This window comes from Prionailurus viverrinus, chromosome A3, assembly GCF_022837055.1.
Source record: "Prionailurus viverrinus isolate Anna chromosome A3, UM_Priviv_1.0, whole genome shotgun sequence".
Lineage (NCBI taxonomy): Eukaryota > Metazoa > Chordata > Mammalia > Carnivora > Felidae > Prionailurus > Prionailurus viverrinus.
In genome coordinates, this window is record NC_062563.1 from 88,264,007 (window position 1) to 88,285,454 (window position 21,448).

General features: G+C 51.3%; 2 protein-coding genes across 2 annotated transcripts in view; both read left to right on the forward strand.

Moving 5' to 3' along the window:
- VAX2 (ventral anterior homeobox 2) overlaps positions 1-13,644 on the forward strand; it is a 28,523-nt gene extending 14,879 nt beyond the window's left edge. The window contains exons 2-3 of the mRNA XM_047851252.1: positions 3,951-4,138; positions 13,042-13,644. Of these exons, the coding sequence (XP_047707208.1) occupies positions 3,951-4,138; positions 13,042-13,488 (635 nt within the window). The 3' untranslated portion in view covers positions 13,489-13,644. The remainder of the gene's footprint in view (positions 1-3,950; positions 4,139-13,041) is intronic.
- Positions 13,645-16,068: 2,424 nt separating this feature from the next.
- Positions 16,069-21,448, forward strand: part of ATP6V1B1 (ATPase H+ transporting V1 subunit B1) — a 28,025-nt gene continuing 22,645 nt past the window's right edge. Inside the window, exon 1 of the mRNA XM_047854377.1 lies at positions 16,069-16,244. Coding sequence (XP_047710333.1) covers positions 16,127-16,244 — 118 coding nt within the window. The 5' untranslated portion in view covers positions 16,069-16,126. The remainder of the gene's footprint in view (positions 16,245-21,448) is intronic.

Below are 21,448 nucleotides of genomic sequence, written 5' to 3' on the forward strand. Positions count from 1 at the left end.
AAAGTTGGACGCCTAATCGACTGAGCCACCCAGGCACCCCAAGCGTAATACATTTTAAAATTAAATACCTACGTCTGCATCATCCTAAGCACATAAAATCATAGGTTTAAATTTTTTTCTAGTAAACATTAAAATAAGTGCATAACTTTTGAAGTAACAAATGTTTATGTAGCATTTAAAATCATCTTACAGACCACAAGTGGAATGCAGAGGCACTTTAGGGAAATGCTGTTGTTACTTTTTCCACCAATGGATTTGTCCACCTCTGTGACAAAACCTCATTGTAGCTTCATGGTATGTTCTGTTGTTGATGTCTTATTTTGAAATCATTTTAGACTCACAAGAAGTTGTAAAAATAGTACAGAGAGGTTTGGCAGAGAGGTCCTGTGTACCCATCACCTTCTCTCGAAGGTGGCAACTTACGTATTTATAAAACATTGTCAAAATCAGGAAATTGACATTGGTACAATATAATTGACTAGACTACAGACCTTCCTCGAATTTCACCCATTTTTCCATGCACTAATTTTTTGTCTTCATATATAGTTCTATGAAATTTTATATGAAGCCACATTTATAGACCTATATGACTACTACCACGATCAAAATACAGGACTGTTCTGTCACCATCAAGGAACTTCCTCAGGCTACCCTTTGACAGTCACACCCTCCCTTACCTAACCTCTGGCAACCATGGATCTGCTCTCTTCCTCTGTAACTTCGTCATTGTGATAGTGTTCTATAAATGGACCCATGAAGTACATAATCTTGAGAACTGACTTTGGTTTTCTCCACTCAGTAGAATTCCCTGGAGATTCACCCAAATTGTCACGTCTGTCAATAGTCATTCCTTTTTATTGCTGAGTCATAGCCCATAGTATAACTGTACCCCAGTTTGCTTAACCATTCACCTATTGAACATTTGGCTTGTTTCCATTTAGGGACGATTATAAATAAATAAAGCAGCTATGAGCATTCATGTATAGGTTTTGATGTGAACCTAAGATTTTGTTTCTCTTGGATAAATGCCCACGAGTGTGGTCACTGGGTTTTATGGTAAGTGTATGTTTAACTCTTTGAGAAACTACCAGGTCATTTTCCAGAGTGACTGCACCATTTACATTCCCACCAGCAGTGTAGAAAGTTCTACTTTCTCTGTATCCTCACCAGCCTTTGACACTCTCAGTATTATTTCTTTTAGCTATCCTTTTTTTTTTTTAATTTTTTTTAACATTTATTTATTTTTGAGACAGAGCATGAACAGGGGAGGGGAAGAGAGAGAGAGGGAGACACAGAATCAGAAGCAGGCTCCAGGCTCTGAGCCATCAGCCCAGAGCCCGACGCGGGGCTCGAACTCACGGACTGTGAGATCGTGACCTGGGCTGAAGTCGGACGCTTAACCGACTGAGCCACCCAGGCGCCCCTCTTTTAGCTATCCTAATATGTGTCTCTTGTGGTTTTAATTCGCCTTTCCCTAATGGCTGGTGATGTTGAATATCTTTTCATATGCTCATTTTTATGGCACGTTTTGATATCTGGCGGGCAAGTTGCCTTTCTTATATGATACCTGCCTTCCTCGACCCTGAGAGGAAGAGCTAACCTTGGCTGTTCCCTGAGGCAGGAATGCTTGTGTTAGCTCTTCCACAAAGAAGAAAGGGCGAGGGACATCTATGATTTGACCTCAGTGGTCTGGAACACAGGCTTAGAGCTCTAGGTGGGCTCCAGGAGGCTCTCTGGGAAGAGGATGTAAAGCTTCCAGCACCACATACAACACCCACCACCCCTCCTCCAGTCCACACCCCCCCAAAACACTTCTAATAAAATCAGTGCCTTTGGATATGGAGTCATTTGGGTTTTGTGAGGGAAGTTCTGAGACTGGTCCCACAGTTGGAAATAATAGGATGTGAGCAAAGGGGACCCAGTTGATGGGGCCGCAAATATTACCCCACCTTTTCAGAATGTAGAAAGTACCAGAGAGGGAAAGCTTGAGTTGTCCCAAAAGGCCTGTGGGGTTTCCACCTCCACTCCAAGAGCTGGGCCCATGTCCATCTGATGTGCTCTGCCCAGTGTGGGGGGGAGGGCCACCTCTGAGAGTGACCGCATCCCCTGACCCAGACACATCTTTTCCCAGGGTTGACTGAGCACAAAGGTTCTTGAGAACCTCTGAGATCAGGGGCAGGACTTGCAAGGCAGGAGGAACTAACACATACCGTGGAGGAGTAAATGTTAGCTGGCCGGGGCAGGAGCCAGGAAGAACCACTCTCATAAATCATATGGTGGAGGATTTGGAGGGAGAGATGTTAGACTCATTCTCTAAAGCAGGGATTCTAAAAGTAGAATCTATAGTGGTGAGGCTCACAGGAGCCTCCTGGCAGACAGCAACATTCCAAATGCAGGTCCTTTCCTATGTCTTCCAGGGCACTTGATGAACCCATCCAGAAGATTCCATTTTTTTACCCATGACCAAAGGTCTCTTCATTATAACCTATCCATTGAATCATTAAACATTGCTAAAAGAGGGTATTCGTAAAGGTAAATAAGGTTGTTTCTAGACCTTATGGAACACTGTCAGTGTGACCTCGGGGAGGTTATTTAAAATGTGTTCCTCCATTTCCCTATCTGTAAAATGGGACTAATAATAGTTCCAACTTCACTGAGAACATTGGGAAGTTTCAAGTCCTCAAAACCATGCCTGGCCTCAAGCAAACACGGCCCAGGTGTCAGCTTTCGTTCTGACTGAAACACGAGCAGCCAGGCCACTCACTTCTGGCCACACGGCAGAATGTGTGACCCCCGGGGGAGGGTTAAAACTCCCCCAACTGTGGAGGGTTGCTCTGTCACCTGTGCTTGATCAGCAGTGCCTGCGTTGGTTGATCAGGGCTGCCTTGAGCTGGTAGGTTTTCTGCCGACACTCATCTTTCTCCCTAATGGTAAACTACTGTTAGTTCAGCTTCATTGTCAGCAGTGTCATGTGCTGGGAATGGTTTGCTAAGTCCTACGGAATACGAGACTGCATATTTCCACGTGCCAATTTTTGACATAAATAACTAATAACTAGATTTCCAGCTATCCGAGTGTGTGGTTCAAACATGTTATCATCTCTGCCCCTATTGCTAAAGCTGATGTATATATACGGCCCACCCTCCCCCAAATCATATTTTACTTTTGCTGAACACTTTGTTGCCATTTCTCAGTTCTTTAAGTGGAAGTATCTGGTGAACGTAGGCTGCATGGTTTTCAATGTGTCTTAAGTAGCCTCCAAAATTTTGGAGACCCTGTGCATGGATGGCATTGCTTTAGGATCCAGGGGGGTGGCCTATTGTTCAGGACGACGTACGTGGGGAGTGGCAGAAATCTCCTCTGTAGAAGGCACCCCAGCAGCTTGATGTAGTGGCAATGGTCCTTGGACTCCTTCCTGGGGACCCCAGCTTCCCAGGCTGCCCTCCGCCCCTTACCAGCTAGCCTCTTCATGGAACCCAGGAGGGTCTGGGGACTCAGGTGCTCATGCATGCATACACACCCAGCACAGGACCTGGCTCAGGACATCTCCTCCAGTAAGCCTTACCTGCCTGGTCATACCCAATTCTAGCCCGTCCTTTCCTCTAGACTTGAGGACTTAGTATATCTGTTTCCATTTATTCTTTTATTCTACTGAGGAAACAGAATCCTGGCTGGGTCAGAGTGAATTCTTTCTGCCCACGCTACGGTGGTAGACTTGAAATTTGTAACAAGGCCCATTCACACACATATACCCAATAGACACGATATACTGCGTTGGATGATTAAAGAAGCTAGGTCCAGAGAGGGTAAGCAACTTGTCAGAGGTCACAGAGCCGGGCCCCGGCTCAACGAGCTCCCTGTTAGATCACACTGCCTCCTGTTAATATGACTGTTGGTGGCCTATATCCTTAATTAGTGAACTAACCTGCCTCTTGTCATGGCCCCTGCAGATGCCAAAGGGACCATCCGGGAGATTGTCCTGCCTAAGGGTTTGGACCTGGACCGGCCCAAGCGGACCCGCACATCCTTCACGGCTGAGCAGCTGTACCGCCTGGAAATGGAGTTCCAGCGCTGCCAGTATGTGGTGGGCCGAGAGCGCACCGAGCTGGCCCGCCAGCTGAACCTCTCCGAGACCCAGGTAAGAGTGCAGGGCCAGGCCACTCCACCCCTGCCCTACAGCCTGGGAACTTCGTGGGGTGTGAGGCCTATGGGCTGCTGCAGGGAGACCCAGCTTTTGAGGAGTTCAGACACACATTAGGGAAAGGCTTGGAGTTATAGGCAAACCAGAGCAATGAATATAGCGCTGACAAGAGAGAGCTGGCATATGCCAACAGGGGGCCTTCCAGATACGTCAGGCACTTTGGATGGAACATGGGAAAAGGCCAGAGAAATAGGAAGGAGGGGCATCCAGGATGCAGGGAGTTACTCGGGGCTGTTGGTGCGTGAGGGACCCTGCAGGAAAGGACGGTGAGGGGTTGGCTTGCTGGGAGCAAAGGTTCCAGGGAAGAGAAGAAATGATCCAAAATTGGATAGGGGACTTCTCATTTCCCCCTCCTGGGCTTCTCCCCATCCTCCGTACATGCCCTGCATCCCACTGTGCCTCTCAGAAGCTCTTGCTGGAGAGAAGGAGTCTGAACACCCCCTTTACTCAGGAACGCCTTCGCATTTTAACAATAATAAGCCTAACCCAAAGGAAAAGCTTTTGTAAAGTGAGCACCCCCTCTGCGCGAATGGAGGCATTTCAAGCTGGTAACAGAGACACATAATGATAACAATACTAATAATACCTAGTACTCACGGTGCGGAGGCAGGGCTCTAAGTGCTCTGCCTGCGGTAACTCACCAATGCCTCCCAACAACCCGATGATGTAGCTGCCTGTATTATCCCATTTTACAGAGGAGGAGAGGTTATGCCCAAGGTCATACAAAGAATACGCTCCAGAGCTAGGATTGGACAAGCAGTCTGGCATCTTTATGCCACCCGTAAACTGGCAACCATCCTGGGGCTTATAAAGAATGACTCGAGACCCTTAGTCAAGCAACAGCTCTGGTAGTTTAGCCTCATATATGAGGGAGCTCATGGATAGATGTATTACAGACATGACCAAAACAGGACTTACACAGGGTAGAGGCGAGGAAGGAGAGAGTGAGCAGGCAGACAGTCTGGAAGGGTGCGCTTCCTGGAGAAGGCTGTGGTGGGATATGCAGGGGTCCCTGCTGTGCCTGCTGCCGTGCTTCCCTTGGCACCCCCACTGCAATTCAGTCAGGACCGGCTGCTGTCCTGCAGGCCCAGGCCGTCTCCACCTGGACCTGTTGTCCGGCAGAGCCCCAAACAACACAGCAGATGGCCTGGGGCAGCGGGGGCCCTCCCTCCAGCGACACTCAGTCAGGAGGCTGGAAAGCCAGGCTCTGCCAGAGAGAGGGCTGCGGTGGCTGGGCCCGGCCAGAGCTCCTGGGGGGACATCAGGCATAGAGTCACCCCTCAATACCTGCCCCTCTCGTCCTATCTGCCCTCTGCCTAGCCTAGTTTTGCCAGCACACTCTACCCTGAAACTTTGCTCTCCAAAGGCACCTCAGATGCCCAGGCCAGCAGCTCCTTCCCTGTCCTCATCTTTCCCCTGCCCTGCCCCCTATACGCCCGACATTTATCTGCCCTTGGTGGTCAGGGCCAAGCCCCTCCTCTTCCAGGAAGACTTCTTGCCTTCATCCCAAGAGACCCTTCCACATGTCTTGGTAAAGTGTGTGTGTGTGTGTGTGTGTGTGTGTGTGTGTGTGTGTACGTGGTGGGCACCAACTAGCACACACTTCCCAAGAACAAGAATGTGTCTGAAAGCCACATCTCCTCTTCAGGCCTCCATGGGGAGCTCAGAACACAGCTGAGCAAACAGTGAGCCCTCAGTGAATCCTCAACTTACTGACTTGCTTACCACTCCCCTTTCTTTTTCCCCCGTCCCCGGGGTCTTACAGGTAACATATGGTACAGGAAACTTCTGTTGAGACCTTCCCCCTGCTCCAAGGGCTTGACGTGTCCTAACTCATTTATTCCTCTCACCACAATCTTATGGGATGGGAGTGAGGTTTTCTCCAGACAGCCCTTCTGACACCAAATGTGTGGTGTTTTCTTTTTTTCTTTTTTCTTTTTTTTTTTTTTTAAAGAAGAACACCTTTCAGTCTTTAGTGTTCTTTAAATTTTTTTTCTTAACATTTATTTATTTATTTTTTGAGACAGAGAGAGACAGAGCATGAATGGGGGAGGGTCAGAGAGAGGGAGACACAGAACCTGAAACAGGCTCCAGGCTCTGAGCCGTCAGCACAGAGCCCGACGCGGGGCTCGAACTCACGGACTGCGAGATCATGACCTGAGCCGAAGTCGGCCGCCCAACCGACTGAGCCACCCAGCCGCCCCTGTGTGGTGTTTTCTAACACCAACAGCAACCAAGTCCCCCTTTCTCAATCACCAACCGGTACTCAAACTATTCAATTCAATTCTGACACTGGCTCCTGGAGTTAGCACAGACACTATAGGTTACAGCTCAGTCTCATAGGACAGTCCCACATCAGATGCCAGTTGCATGTCCCTGGGCCACCTGTACTTCCGACTGGCCAGCTAAAACATTGGGGGTTCCCTCATCTTCCTCCTCGGGCTTGTCAATTTGTTGGAATGACTCACAGAACTCAGGAAAACACTTTACTTTCTTTTACTCGTTTATTGTAAAGGATACAACTCAGGGGGGCACCTGGGTGGCTCAGTTGGTTAAGCATCCAACTCTCGCTTTTGACTTGGGTCATGATTTTGCAGTTTGTGAATCTGAGCCCTGCACGAAGCTCTTAGCTGGTGGTGTGGAGCCTGCTTGGGATTCTCTCTCTCTCCCTCTCCCTCTGCCCCTCCCCCTGCTCTCTCAAAATAAAGGAATAAACTTAAAAAAAAAAGGATACAACTTAGAAATAGCCAAATTTTTTGGGGGGGGAGGGAGAGAAATAGCTAATTGGAGAGATGCATACAGCAAGATGTTGGGGTGCAGGTATTCAAGGAGCTTCTATACATTTTATGGATGTGCCACCCCCCAGAACTTCCTTGTGTTCAACCCAGAAGCTCTCTGAATCTCACTGTTCGTGATTATTTATAACCCAGCCCCTCTCACCTCCCTGGGGAGCCAGGGTGGGGGTTCCAAACCTCTAATCACAGAAGTGGTCTTTTTGGAACCAGTGCACATCCTGAACTATATAAGGTCCACCCTGAGTCACCTTGTTAGCATAAACTCAGGTGTACTTTAAAGGGGCTTATTATGAATGACAAAGGGCACTCCTGTCACTCAGGAAATTCCAAGGGCTTTAGGGGCTCTGTATCAAGAATGAGGAACAGAAGTCAAATATGTACATGTTTTAATTTTTTTTTAAGTAGGCTTCACACCCAATACAGATCCCAACACACAGTTTGAATTCATCACCCTGAGATCAAGACCTGAGCTGAGTTCAAGACCTGAGCTAAGATCAAGAGTGGGACACTTAACCAGCTGAGTCACCCAGGTGCCCCGAATATGTACACTTTTTAAATAACAGAATGCGGGACACCTGGGTGACTCAGCCAGCTGAGCCTCTTTCTTGATTTCTGCTCAGGTCATGATCTCACAGTTCATGGGATTGGGCCTTGCATCAGGTTTTGTGCACTGACAGAGTGGAGCCTGCTTGGGATTCTCTCTCTCTCTCTCTCTCTCTCTCTCTCTCTCTCTCCTTCTCTCTATACCCCTCCCGAAATTGTACTCTGTCTCTCCTTCTCAAAATTAATTAAATACATATTTTAAAAATACCAGAATAGGCCTTTATTATTTCTGTGTTAAAGAAAGGGAAACTGAGGCACAAAGAAATTAAATAACATGCTGAAAATTTAAAGCAGGAACATTTGGGGCACCTGGCTGGCTCAGTGGGTGGAACACGTGACTCATGATCTCGGGATTGTGAGTTCGAGCCCCATGTTGGGCACAGAGATTACTTAAAAATAAAATATTAAAAAAAAATAAAGCAGGCACATTCATTAGCTCACCAGATTAATCTATTAAAAGCTGGCTTTATGGGTAATATTATCCCCATTTCAGGAAACTCAGAAGGTTTATTAACTTGCCCTTGGTTATATAGCTAGAATTCTGTGGAATTCTCCATATATTCACCCATACGTTTGTTCAAAAATATTACTGCATACCTACTATATACTAGATACTGTTCTAGGCACTGGGGATATATCAGAGAACAAAATAGATCAGGCACCTAGCCTCAGGCAGCTTCCATTCTGCATGAGAAAGACAAATAGCATTTATTTATTTTAATGTTTATTCTTCTTTTTTGAGAGAGAGAGACAGAGTGTGCGTGGGGGAGGGGCAGACAGAGAGGGAGACACAGAATCTGAAGTAGGCTCCAGGCTCTGAAGTGTCAGCACAGAGCCTGACGAGGGGCTTGAACTCACAAGCTGTGAGATCATGACCTGAGACAAAGTCAGACGCTTAACCAACTGAGTCACCCAGGTGCCCTGACAAATAGCATTCAAAAGAGTGATGAGTACTATGAGGCAGATAAAATGTGATATGATAGAGACTGGGAATCTTTGACTGGGGTCATCAGGAAAGGAGATGAATGACAGTGGGCTGAGGTGTGAATGACAGGGAAGGGACAGCCAGGACAAGCGCCAGAAGAGGAGTCAAGACACAGGGTAACAACTGTGAAGACCTGGAGGTGGGAACTAGCATAGAATATTCTGGAAGTGTCTGAAGGCCAGCGTGGCTGGAGTCGAAGCGTAATAGGGAAGGTAGGCGGCAGAGCATATAGTGTTTGGAGGCCATGATGAGGTGTTGAAGAGAGAGTGCCATGAGAGGACCAGCATTTTACAGAGCTCACTCTGGTCACCATCTGGAGAATGGTGAATGAGTGGATGAGGTGGGGGCCACTGCCGTGTTGTCTTGAGCTCTGAGTGATGGTGGAGGAGAGAAGTGAACTGATCTGAGATGTCATCTAACTTGGAGATAGAACTGTTAGGACTCGTTCATCATGACTTACGTGCACAGGGCAAGGGAAAGAGAAATGGTTTGGGCTCGAACTGGTGAATGGTGAGAAGTGGTCAGTGATGCCATGTAACAGGTTGAGAAAGCTGGGGAGGAGCAGGAAGGTGGGAGAGGAATCTGGAGTTTTGTTTTGCATCAGTTCAGTTTGAGATCCAAGTGGAGATGTCAGGAAGGTATGTCAGATATTTCTCCGGGGGCTGGTGTTTCTCTGATTTTACCTAGGAGTCTTGGTCAGGCCTCTTTTGTGGGAAAGGTAAGAGATTCCTTCAAGTGTGCTCAAATAATAGAGGGACTCCTAAGGGATAGAACAGGAGGCACAATCTTGTGTAAGTCCAAGAACAGGGACCACGGTGTAGCCAGGCCTCCTAGGGACCGACCGAAAGCTGAAGACCATGTTGGATCCCAGGACTACAACATCACATGCAGCTCTCCCCCTAGTGCTCTCCTGAATATGCCCCCAACTGCTCTCCAAGTGATTGCCTCCCTCTCTGTGTCCACTTCTCTTCCTCCTGCCAACCAGCATCTTTACCCCCTTCCTGGACATCAAGAGGGTCCTAATCCAGACAGAGAAAATGAGGACTTACTCAGGACCCGTTCTCACTCCAGATCTCTTCCTTAACCACTATGTGCCCAGTTAAGTTGTCTACATTTTTATTATTTTTTTAATGCTTATTTTTATTTTGAGAGAGAGGGGGTGGTAGAGACAGAGTGAGAGAGTGGGGGAGGGGCATACAGAGAGAGAGAGAGAGAGAGAGAGAGAGAGAGAGAGAGAATGAGAGAGAGAGAGAATCCCAAGTAGGCCCCACACTGTCAGTGCAGAGCTCCATGCGGGGCTCGAACTCACAAACAGTGAGACCATGACCCGAGCCGAAATCAAGAGTCAGATGCTTAACCGGAGCCACCCAGGTGCCTCAAGTTGTCTGCACTTTTAATGAGAACCCCCCTTATTGGACCTGGTGCGCAGAACCATGAAGCCTTCCCTTCCCACCACTTACAAAGTTCTGCAGGCTGAAGTGTCCTTCGGATATACGGACAGGGACCCAGGCAGAATGCAACTGATCTCTGGGCCTGGCCTTGCCCAGACCCCCAGGCTGTGCATTACAGGGAGGCCCTAGAGTGCAAGGAAGGGGTCTCAGAGGGATCTAGTTCTTGGACACACCAGAATAACTCCCACCCCCCACCCCAGAGTGGCATGTGCTCTTCTCCATATCTGAGAACAAGGATAGTCCCACTTAGTCTAGTTCTCCTTGTTTTTATACTTTATCACCCTGCTTTGTTTCAAGGAAAACATGTGGTGCTTAATTAAAGCAGTGTTTCTCAAAGTATGGCCTGCAGACCACTTATATGTAGGACCCCTGGGGTTCTCATTAAAATACAGATTCCAGCTTAGATTCCATGCTCAGCCCCCAGGCTCCAGTCAGAGTTTCTAGGAAAGACCTGACAACCTCTATATTAACCTCTGTATAACCTCAAACTAGATTGACCACATTAACCACATTGCTTAAAAGACTTCAGTGTCTCCAGGCACTTTGCTAAATCCATGATTATAGCTCATTGAGTGATTACAACAAACCTATGAGGAGGCATGATTATAATCCCCATTTTACAGATAAGGAAACTGAGGTACAGAAAGGTTAAGGAACTTGCCCCATGCCATTCCAACTAATTAATGAGAGAACCATAATTGACTCCAGGTTTGACCTCAGGATCTTTGCCACTATCTTGTTTGCTACTTCTACCAAAACACTTACTGTCTTATAACACTTACTGACCTGTCCATTTCCCCCACTACTGGTGTCTGAGACCCATAGAGTTTTAGGTATTCCTGTTTTTTCAGCACCTGGCAATGCCTACACCTATTGGATGCTTGCTGTTCATGTGTTGTATGAATGACCACAGTCAGAGCAGGAAACAAGAAAAGAAGATGTGGCAGTAGAGGAAGGAAAGGTGGGAGGCTGGCCCCAGGACTCCCCTCATTCTGCTGGCATGAGGGACTTTTTTAAGGCCAGGCTCCCAGGATCCAGGCTGAGGACAAACTGCCAAGTCCCAATACTGAGTTCCAGAGGAACCAGGAGAGGGAGGAGGCAAGATGCAGCCCACAGGAAGACCACAGAAGGGCACCAAGAAGACAAGCGGAGGCCAAAGCCTCCGAAAGTGTGCTTCTGGATAGCACCCCGGCCTACCCAGCATGCAGATGAACTGGGCCTTGAAGGACCTGTACCCAGATTTAACCCTGAGAGAGGGTGACCCCTGTGGTGGAACTGAAAGCTTCCTGGAGGAGAGGAGCGATGAGCCCAGAGGCTCTGAGCCCGTCTCTCACTTAGTTTGTCCCTTGTTTGGTGAGCCTTATGAATCAGCCCTTTAGGGACTATGGGACTCATGGTAGGAGGTAGACAGGCAGGGTGCCTCTCCCCAACCCTTGCAGTTCTGGCACCTTCCATCACCGTTCACAGATTAGAATCACACACAGAACTTAAAAAAAAAAAAAAAAAAGGATACATAGGCCCCTCCCCCTAGAGATTTAGTGAGTAGGCATGTGGCATGGGCATTGGGATTTTGAAAAACATGACTCCAGATAATTTTAAAATGCAGCCCAGATTGACAAGCCCCAATGTAGCCCATAAGGGCCCAAGACATAGGCCTGCCAAATCCCAGCCCCTGCCTCACTTCCTCTCCAGGAGCCTCCTCCTCCCAGAGCCAGCCACATCCACCCTATCTTGTACCCCTGGAGCTGCAGAAGGACAAGACACTTTGCAAAAGCTTTGTCATTCCTTATTGGTCACACTCCTTATTACTGCCACTCCCTTTGTTGCTGGGAGTGGGTTAATGCCACCATCCCACTGGACCCTCAGCTTCCCCAGGACAGGAATCATGACTTCTGGGCCTGTCCTCTCCCACTAGTTCAGAGCTGTGAACAGAGAAGGGAGCAATAAATGATGACTCCAATTCAGGGTGGGCCAGGCACCACGTGAGACCCTCTACCTGGACTTCCTTATCTGATCCCTGCGACAGCCCAGGTATTTTTGTCCCCATTTTTGAGATGAGAAACTGAGGCTGGGGAGTTCGTGGGGTGGTGCCTAGGTCCTAAAAGGGTGGCTGCTCACTGGGGCAGAGAAGCCAGGGGGGCTTCCCAGCAGGGGAGGGAATGCAACCACACGCAGAGCCACTTTCCCAAGGATCTGGTGGGAGGAGCAATTGAGTTCCGGGAGTGACAAACAGAGGGTTTTCTCCTTTCCAAACGCTTCCTTCAACCATATTTGGCTGCCTGTCCCTTGGCCTTCCCTTACTGCTATTTCCTTCAAATGTCACCTCTTCAGAGAGGCTATGTTTACCACGCATTAATAAGCTAGTCCCCTCCCCGGCCACTCCCCTCTTTATCCTGCAGCCTTTTTCCAAACCAGTGCCTCTCAAAGGGTGGTTCTTGGGCTGCTGTGCACCCCGTTCTGTCCCCAGCAAACTCTTATCTGTCTAGGACAGGTTAAGTGCAGAGATGGAAGTAAGTGTAATCCATTTTCATTGTATTTGACAAAAACATTGGTCCACAACAGACTGGAAAACTTTAAAAAGTGGTTCCTCGGCACAAATAATTTGAGAGATGCTGTTCAAAGCACTCAGAGCCACCTGACAGTCACGGCTGTTTGTTTTCATTTCCTGTGCACCATCCGCCTCCCTGTCTGTGCCGTCCCCTCCACATCAAGGATTCCCTCCACTCTCGTCACTGCTGATTCCCCGGGTCTAGAGCAGCACCCAGCAGGCAGCAGGCACTAGAGGGCGAGGGTCCCTTACTGGTTCACCCAGAGCAGGCTGGTGTGGAGAGACCTTAATGACACTCTGAATACTCTTCTTCCCCCTTTCACTCCACCCTTACTCCCCCCACTCTCTGTCCCCTTGCCCTCCACGCCCTTCCTCTTCTTTTCTCCTCCCACCTGACCCCACTTTGCTTTGCTTGTCCCCTCTCCCTTCCCGACACCCCTCCCTGTCCTCCACCCAAGGTGAAGGTCTGGTTCCAGAACCGCCGCACCAAGCAGAAGAAAGACCAGAGCAGAGACCTGGAGAAGCGGGCGTCCTCCTCGGCCTCCGAGGCCTTTGCCACATCCAACATCCTGCGGCTGCTGGAGCAGGGCCGGCTGCTGTCTGTGCCTAGGGCCCCCGGCCTCCTGGCACTGACCCCTGGCCCACTGGGCCTGCCTGCCGGCCACAGGGGCACCTCACTGGGTGACCCCAGGAACTCCTCCCCGTGCCTCAACCCACTGACCTCAGCGTCGGCGTCCCCGCCCCTGCCACCCCCTCCACCGGCCCTCTGCTTTTCCACTGCCCCACTCCTAGACCTGTCTGCCTGCTATGAACTGGGCTCCTCGGCCTTCGCACCCTACAGCAGGCTAGAACGGAGAGTGGGCAGCCCCAGCGGCAGCGGCGGTGACAAGAAAGCCAACATTTAAGCCTCCACCTCCCTGCCACACCGAGTCCCCAAGCACGGCACCACCCCTGCCTCCCCTGCCCCATGGACTGCCCTGAGCAGGCTCCCAGAGAGGCGGGCAGCCTCACATCTGGCCCCACCTGCCTTTCAACTCAGAGACTGTTGCCCAGAAGGCCTTGGTCCCGCAGCTTGTGTGTGCGAGTGCAGTGTGCGTGTGTGTGCCTCTCACTGAAATAAAAGGAAAACAATGACAAGAAGGGAAACAGAGTCTCCACAGCACCACCACTGCCCCTCGATCCCAGAAGGAAAATGGGCTGAGCCAGAAGACCTCTAATGGGAGGGAGCAAAAACTGGAGCCATGTTCACAGTTACGGGGGATGGGGTACCACGCTCCTACTCCCAATTAGAGCTTCTGCCTGGGCATTGCAAAGCCCATGATAGCCACATGGACGCTTCTGCTGGTTAAGCATTGCTCTTTGCAAGCTCCTCTTCGAAACATAAAAATATTTGAAAGGTAGAAATGTCAAATTCTTCAAGAGGGTAGAAAATGACAGGTGCCTGGGTGGCTCAGTTGGTTAGGCCAGGCTGTTAAGCAACTCTTGGTTTGGGCTCAGGTCATGATCTCATGGTTCAAGAGGTCCAGCCCCACACTGGGTACCCTCCCCCTACCCCAACAGCATGGAACCTGCCTGGGATTCTCTCTCTCCCCTTCTCTCTGCCCCTCCCTGGGCTTGCTTGCATTCTCTCTCTCTCTCTCTCTAAGTAAATTAAAAAAAAAAGGGGGGGGGCGCCTGGGTGGCTCAGTCGGTTGAGCGACCGGCTTCAGCTCAGGTCATGATCTCACGGTTTGTGAGTTCGAGCCCCGAGTCAGGCTCTGTGCTGATGGCTCAGAGCCTGGAGCCTGCTTCTGATTCTGTGTCTCCCTCTCTCTCTGTCCCTCCCCCACTCATGCTCTGTCTCTCTCTGTCTCAGAAATAAATAAACATTAAAAAAAAAAAAGGAGGGTAGACAATGAAAGGTGAGATCAGGATCTAGAAGAGAGCCAGAGAATGGATATAAGAGGTAAATCCAGGCAAGATCCCACATGCCTAAGAGGGCATGCTCATCACAATCCCCACAACACAAAGCACTTTTTAAAAAAAAATGTGGTTTTTTTCCCTCAAGTAAGACACTTGTATTTAACTTTTTGTTTTGCAATGACCGTGGATTTACGGGAGGTTACAAAGATACTTTAGAGAATTCCTTGTACCCTCCACCCAGTTTCCCCCAATGGTTACATCTTCCATAACCAAAGTGTAATATCAAAACCAGGAAATTGACATTGGCACTGTGTGTGTGTGAGTGTGTGTGTGTGTGTGTAGTTCCCTGTCATTTTGGCCCCTGTGTAAGATCTGTGGAACCGCCACTGCGATCAAGATGTAGCACTGCCTATTACCACAAAGCTCTCCCCTTCATAGTCACCCCTGACCCACGAGACTTCTTTGAAAGAATGGAAATCGTGAGAGAGGGCCCAGGGACCAGAAATGGGTCCTCAAATCAGAGGCCAGAGGTGACATCAACTCCATTCGGCAAAAAAGACGGGCACAGTCTGTTCCAGTCTGCTCTTGGAAACACGTTTGGTTTCAGATTGGCTGTCCTTAGTCACCCAGACAGGGATCCCCAGACAACTGTGTTCCTCCCTTCCCTCTGCATTGGCAGTATAGTTTGGGGAGGTGCTTAGAAATGCCAGGACATCCTGAGTCTGGAATAAAACATGGGGTGACCAGGGCAGATCTTGGGTTCAGCCAGCCCCTAGTGTCTACCTTGCCTTGTCCAGCAGACCTGTGCCACACACAACTCCTTTAGCCACTCACACAAAGAGGGTTCCTCCATTTGTACTTTCTGTTCTGGGCTGAAAAATGTCAGGACAGACCTGCCCCATGAGACCATACAGGTGAAATATAAAGAGGTAAGACAGAGTCCTCTGCCCAGATGGAGAGAGACCTGCCCTGCTTCCCTGGGAGTTCTGGATACTGTGAGAGAGAAAGGGTTAAAGAAACCCAAGTCTGATGCAGGAGACAAACTCAGTTCTTTGGGGGCTCAGAGCCTAGCAGCAGTGACAAGAGAGAATTCTCCAAAAGGACATGACAAAGGAAAGACACCACATATGTGGTGAATCAGGAGTGCTAAGAAGGCTTCCTGTAGGAGGTGGCACTGAAGTTGGCACAAGAATGATCCTCTATAGATGTTCAAAAAAAAAGGTGATGATTGAATTGTGCAGGGGAAGAAGTATGTAGGTATGGTTAGGGCAAGGGGTACAGGGTGAGGGCAGGTCAGGGGGAGGGGGGGCCGAAAGGAAAAGATGTGGAGAGAGGGCAGCCTGCCAGAAACTGCATGTGGTGGGGAGAACAGGATGAGATGTGGTATGGAGCAAGGACCTGTGAGAGCGCCTGAGGTTCTAGGGGGAGGAGCTGAGTTCACACCAGCACCTCCCAGATCTGGATGAGTTCCAGGGCCAGAGGCTGGTTTCCCTGTTTACAGTCAACTCCTGCAGGAGAGGAGGGGTGAGGGGAGGGGTGGCCACAGGGGCAGTCTGGTAAGCTCACTCCGGCTCCAGCTGGGCCCGAAGTGTTGCACTCACCAGCAGACTCAGGCACTCGGGTCCGGCCTGCCACCTCGCCATGGCCACGAAGGCAGACAGTAGGCCCGGGGGGCTCCCCAGCAGTGGCTGTGACCTGGGCATAGCCCAAGAGCACATGCAAGCGGTCACCCGAAACTACATCACCCACCCCCGTGTCAGTGAGTACAAATCCCCAGAGGGTGAGGTTGGGGTGGGCTGCTGGGTCCCCAGGCTCTGCTTCTCAGGCCCAGGGAAAGGGGAGGACCGAGACTGAGGAAGACCAAGGGGGCTCTTGGTCCAGCAGAGTGATGTGGTGGACTGCCTGGATGAGGAGCGACCTCTGCAGATGGAGGGATGGGGTCCCCAGCCCAGGCTACCCCAGCAGAGAGGGCAGGGGTGTCCTTGCAGGAACCTCTCGGTCATCACCCTTATCCTGCTCTGAGACCCCAAGTTCAGAGAGAGCTCCCCACGGGCCCAAGTGTGTGTTTGTGATACACTCTCCTGTGTGAATATGTGCGTGTTTGGAGTACGAACATGTGTACCAGAACATTCAGCATGAGGAAATGTATGATCAAGTGTTCTTAGGGAATATGTGTGGCAAGGCCAAGTATGTGCATTTTCAGGATGGAGAAATACATAACACTGTGTGTGTCACGTCAGTGGGCACATGTCATGTGTGCCTTACACGTGTCTGTGTGTATAATGCAGGGGAAGGATGTGTGTGCTCCCCCACTCGGGTGCGGATATGTGTAAATATGTGCGTGACAGCTTGCATGTGTGTACGATCAGAGTGAGGAAATGTGACAGTGTATGTGCATGCTTTTACATTCAGACTGAGGGTGAATGTGTGTGTGTGTGCACGAGTGTGCGTGCTCATGGGGACAACATGGGTATGCGGTCAGGTGATGTCTTATGTCTGTGTATGTACAGTTGGGGGAGGGTGAGTGCCTGGCACGGCCATGGGTGCTGGATTATTTACCCTTGTAGGCTTCCTAGGTGTGCCCAGATGTCTGGGGCACAGAAAGCGGTGAGGTTCTGAGGACCAGAGGGAGAGCCCCCTCCATCTGTCCTTGCCAAGGTCATTCTCCAATTCTCAGATTCTCAGACAGCCCCACACTGGAGTAAACCGGCCTGGCCAGCACCAGCCAAGCAGAGCCAGAGGCTCCTAACAGGGTGTGTATGGAGAGAAGCTGGCCCTCTCTAGTTACCTAGGCCATAGTGGGAGTGACCTGACGGGGCAGCTGCAAGCTAGGTCTGCATTGAACGGAGTTGGCACCCACCCAGAACAGAGCAAGTACAGAGGGGGCAGGTCCAGAGAGGGCAGGTCTGGGGTGCATAGGAGCAGAGCAGGGCGTGAGCAGGCACCTCCAGAGGCCTGAGGCAGGCACTGAGGGGTGGAGTGCATTCCAGCAAGGAGAAACTGAGTGAGACCGGATGTACCAAGGAGGCCCTGCAGGCCCTGCGTCTTGGAGGTATGGGGGAGGGCAGAGATCCAGATTCTCCCCTGGGGCAAAGCAGGGGTCACGAAGGCCCAGAAATTCGCAGTGACTGGAGCCCCCTGGAGTTCAGAGCTCAGGCCTGGAGACCTGAGCCCAGTTGTCTCAAGTTGTCTAACTCTCATCCAGACCCAAGTGATGGCCCACCCCTGCGGGACCCTCCCCCCCATCACTCCCTTCAGTGTGCCCTCCCAGGGACCCTGTGGGTGCAACCTCACCCCAGGGCCTCCTGCAGCCAGTTCCCTCCAGCCACGACCTTATTTAGAGTCAACAAGCCCTGGAGATTTGACCCAGACTGGAACCCAGGGGTGTCGGCGCCCCCATGCCTGCTTGTGTGTCACTCCATGTGGACCCCACCCAGGTGAATGTGTCACACCCAACAGCTGACCCAGAGACCAGGGTCTGCAGAGGGGGAGCCCCTCCACCACGACTCTGCTCCCTGTGTTAAAGATGTTCCCGCAGTGACAAAGGCTACCTGTGCTTTTGCTGCATACTAGTGTTCTCACAGGGCACCCCCAGGGGCCAGCCAGCCCCAGCCTGACAGCCTCCACCCCTCGGAGCATACTGAGTTCCTCAGGGTGCTTCTGCACCCACAGCTTTCTCTGTTTCCACCTTCCGCTTCTGGGGCCTGAGGGATTTCCTCTCTGAGGGGTGAGGACCAAAACCTAGAGCTGCTACCCTCAGTTGGCTGGAGGCAGGACTCCTGCCCTGGCCTCCTACCTGAGCACTGTATGCGCTCTGGGCAGGAGAACTTTATGCAGAGACAGAAAGAGCTCAGGAGAGCTGGGGATCCCAGGGGGACAGGGGATGGGGCAGCTGGCTCCCAACTCCAGGACTTCCTCAGCCATAGATGGGGTGAGTCCAATAGAAGGCTTCCTGGAGGAGGAAGTGAACCAAACAGGCCTGAGGCATTAAGGGTGATTTCACTGCAGTGGCTGAGGGAATGGGCCAGAAGGGAGGGGGCAGGGTAGAATAAAGTGGGGAGTGAACCCTAGCAATATCTACCCTGGGCAGAAAGGAACTCCTTCTCCTCCTTCAGAGCTAGAACTCTCTCCCTGAGGGGAGGCGGCAGCTTGGGGCTTCATCCATTGTGTGGGGCAAAAGATACTAGATGGGGTGGGAGGGAAGGGGGGAGGGGAGTAGTGCACAGCACGAGCAAAGGACGGATGTCAGGCTGTCAGCCCTGCTGGAGGGACAGAGCCTGGTCAGATGATCACCCAGAGGCTGGAATGCCAAACCACTGAGGCAGGCTTTGCCGCCTGCCTCAGTTTCCTCAACTGAGAGGCCAGGAAGGTCACACTGAGTTTCACCGGGCAGGGTCTTGGGCTGATTCTAAGAAGCCTGGTCTTCCAGCCCCTGCCCTCCCTCCCCTAATCCCTCTGGAGGGGATCAGGGAGGAGGTGCGGGACCTACTGCCCCGGGCTTGCCCCCACCCCCACCTCACGCATGGGCGCCTGGCTCAGCCGGCTCCCAGGACGCTGCAGGTGTGGCTGGGCAGGCCCTAATTAGTGGGCTGCATGGAGCCCCGCTGAGCCTTTGACTGGGAAGGCAGTGGGGAGATGGGGGCAGGGAGGGGCTCCAGGCCTGCGGCCCTAAGTGCAACCCAAAGTGTCAGCTGGGACAATGGAGAAGGGGAGGGGGCAGAGCAGAGGGAGGGAGTGTCTGCAAAGTCTCAGGAAGGCCTATTGAGGGAGTGCCCCTCAGAGGTCTTCTGGGCCAGCCCACTGCCTCCAGCGCTACCCCCACCTTTCACCTCTCCAGGGTTGAAGGGTATGTCCCAAGGCTGGGGGAGTGCCACAGGAAGCAGACTGACTTGTGGTGTGCCCCAGGAGAAATCAGCCAACTTCTGGGCCTTAATTTGCCACTGCATGCAATGGACACAATCAGTTGGGGGTGGATGCAAACAAAAGGCCTGGCTTCAAGTCAAGGACACTTTTGTTGCTTAGCCACCACCTTGGCGGTGTCCAAACTAGACAGCTTCTAAGAAAAGATATGGTCTAGTCTGACTGGGGAGGCACAGAGTTCTAGTCTGAGGGGAGAGACATGATCCATCTCATTAAGGACTGACAAGCTGGAGAACAGGACGCCTTCTACAGTGGCATGGCTGAGGGCTGTGGCACTTCAGTGGGGAGCAGAGCCAGTGGCTGCCGGAGTCAGTTAAGGGCAGGGCACTGAAGGACGTGAAAAGTCGGGTGATAAACAGAAACAGCCACAGTGGAGTATCTGCAGTGAAAGGTCTAGGCTGTGGAGTGATGGACTCCTCCAGCAAGCATTTGGGAAGTCTACTAGAGCGAGGCCCTAGGGCTCTGGAAATCCAGAAAGGCGGCTTATAGCTGAGGCTGGTGGGATAAGATAGAAGCTTACAGACCACATGCTGGGCACCCAGCCCAAGGGCCTGGCCAGCAAGCAGCACTTCGTCCTGGCCCCTAGGCTACTCCCTGCCACTCACTGCTGCCCTCCCAAGGTAGAGCTATTTGATGTCCAGGTTAACAGGCTTCCCTCGACAGAAGCTGTGAAATGTGGGGAACCGCTGTGAAGGAAGAGAGGAAGTTGAAAGACCTGTCTCCTAGGTAGAACTGGAAAGTGTTCCCTGGGGCTTTCTGGACGTTGGGCTCCTTCCCCTCCCACACTCTCACCTCCCATCCAGCCTACCCACTCTGCATCTTGCTTCTGCCATCTCAGCCCTTTTGGCTGGTCTGGTATTTTCTCTATAGGGCCAGCAAGAGGCTTGTCCCAGAGCTTTTTAAAATGAGGCTCTGATCCAGTGTACCTGGTCCTGTGGGGTGGCCTAGAGAGAAGCCAGGTTGGAGAGTGCAAGGAGAGGGTGGAAGGTGGAGAAAGGAAGTCAGCAATGGAGCCCGTCTTGCCAGAAGTTGGGCTGTGAAGGGCAGCAGCTTTGGAAGGACTGGGGCAGAGGGAGGGTTTTAAGATGGGAGATACCAGAGTTGCATGATGGAAGCGGCACAGAGAAGGAGGCACTGGCCTTCGGCCCTAGGGAGTAGTCATCTCTGGGGTCTGGGCCTCAGGACCAGGAGAGGCTGGCCTAGAGGGAAGGTTGGATACCTCCTCTATGGGAACTCGGAGAAGCTGAAGGAGTTCCCCTGCTCCAGGCCCAAGCCCTAGAAGAATGGGTCTTCTGGCGCCTCTTGTTCTTGAGTGTTCCTAACAGTCCATAAGCTCAGAAGAGCCTTGCAAATATCCCCGCAGGGATCACCTTGCCCAGTCATCATCCTAGCCCATGCCCTGGTGAAAGGAATGCAGATCAGACAAAAACAGGGGGATGATCCCTGAGCCCCATACTGGGGAAGGTGTGAGCTGGGGGCATTTAGTTTTCCTTGGTGTGGGGTGACTTGGCACCAGACTTGTATGAAAGCATGAGGGCTGGAAGCCAATGTGGTTTGACGGGAAGCAAGAGGTGGGGTCCCAGCCCCAGCTCTGCCACAAGCATGTTGGGTGACCCTGGCGTAGGTTTTCACCCTTCTGGACCCCATTCTCCTCCCCTTTTGAAAAGAGGCTTAGACCACTCTCTTCCCTTTGATGTCCTTCCAGTGAGTGACTCAGTGACCTCACGGACACTCTGGCCATCCTGCCATGCCACAGTCTCTGTGGTCTCATTCGTGCTTCACAGGGACCCCAGGGAAGAGCTATGTCTCCCAGGTTGTAGTTGAGGGAGAGTCCCAGGATCTCTCAGCCAGCCCCTAGCAGAACCAAGATAGGCTTCCTGTCTGCCAGTCCATGGCTTTCCTATTGGGGTCCCCAACACTGGAGTTAGAGGCTCCCTGTAAGCTGAGCTCATTTCCCCATTTGTGGATCTCTCCAGCCACTAGGGCTGGGACATTCTACTTCTTCCTCTTTCCTTGTCACTCTCTCCCCTCTCCCACAGGCAC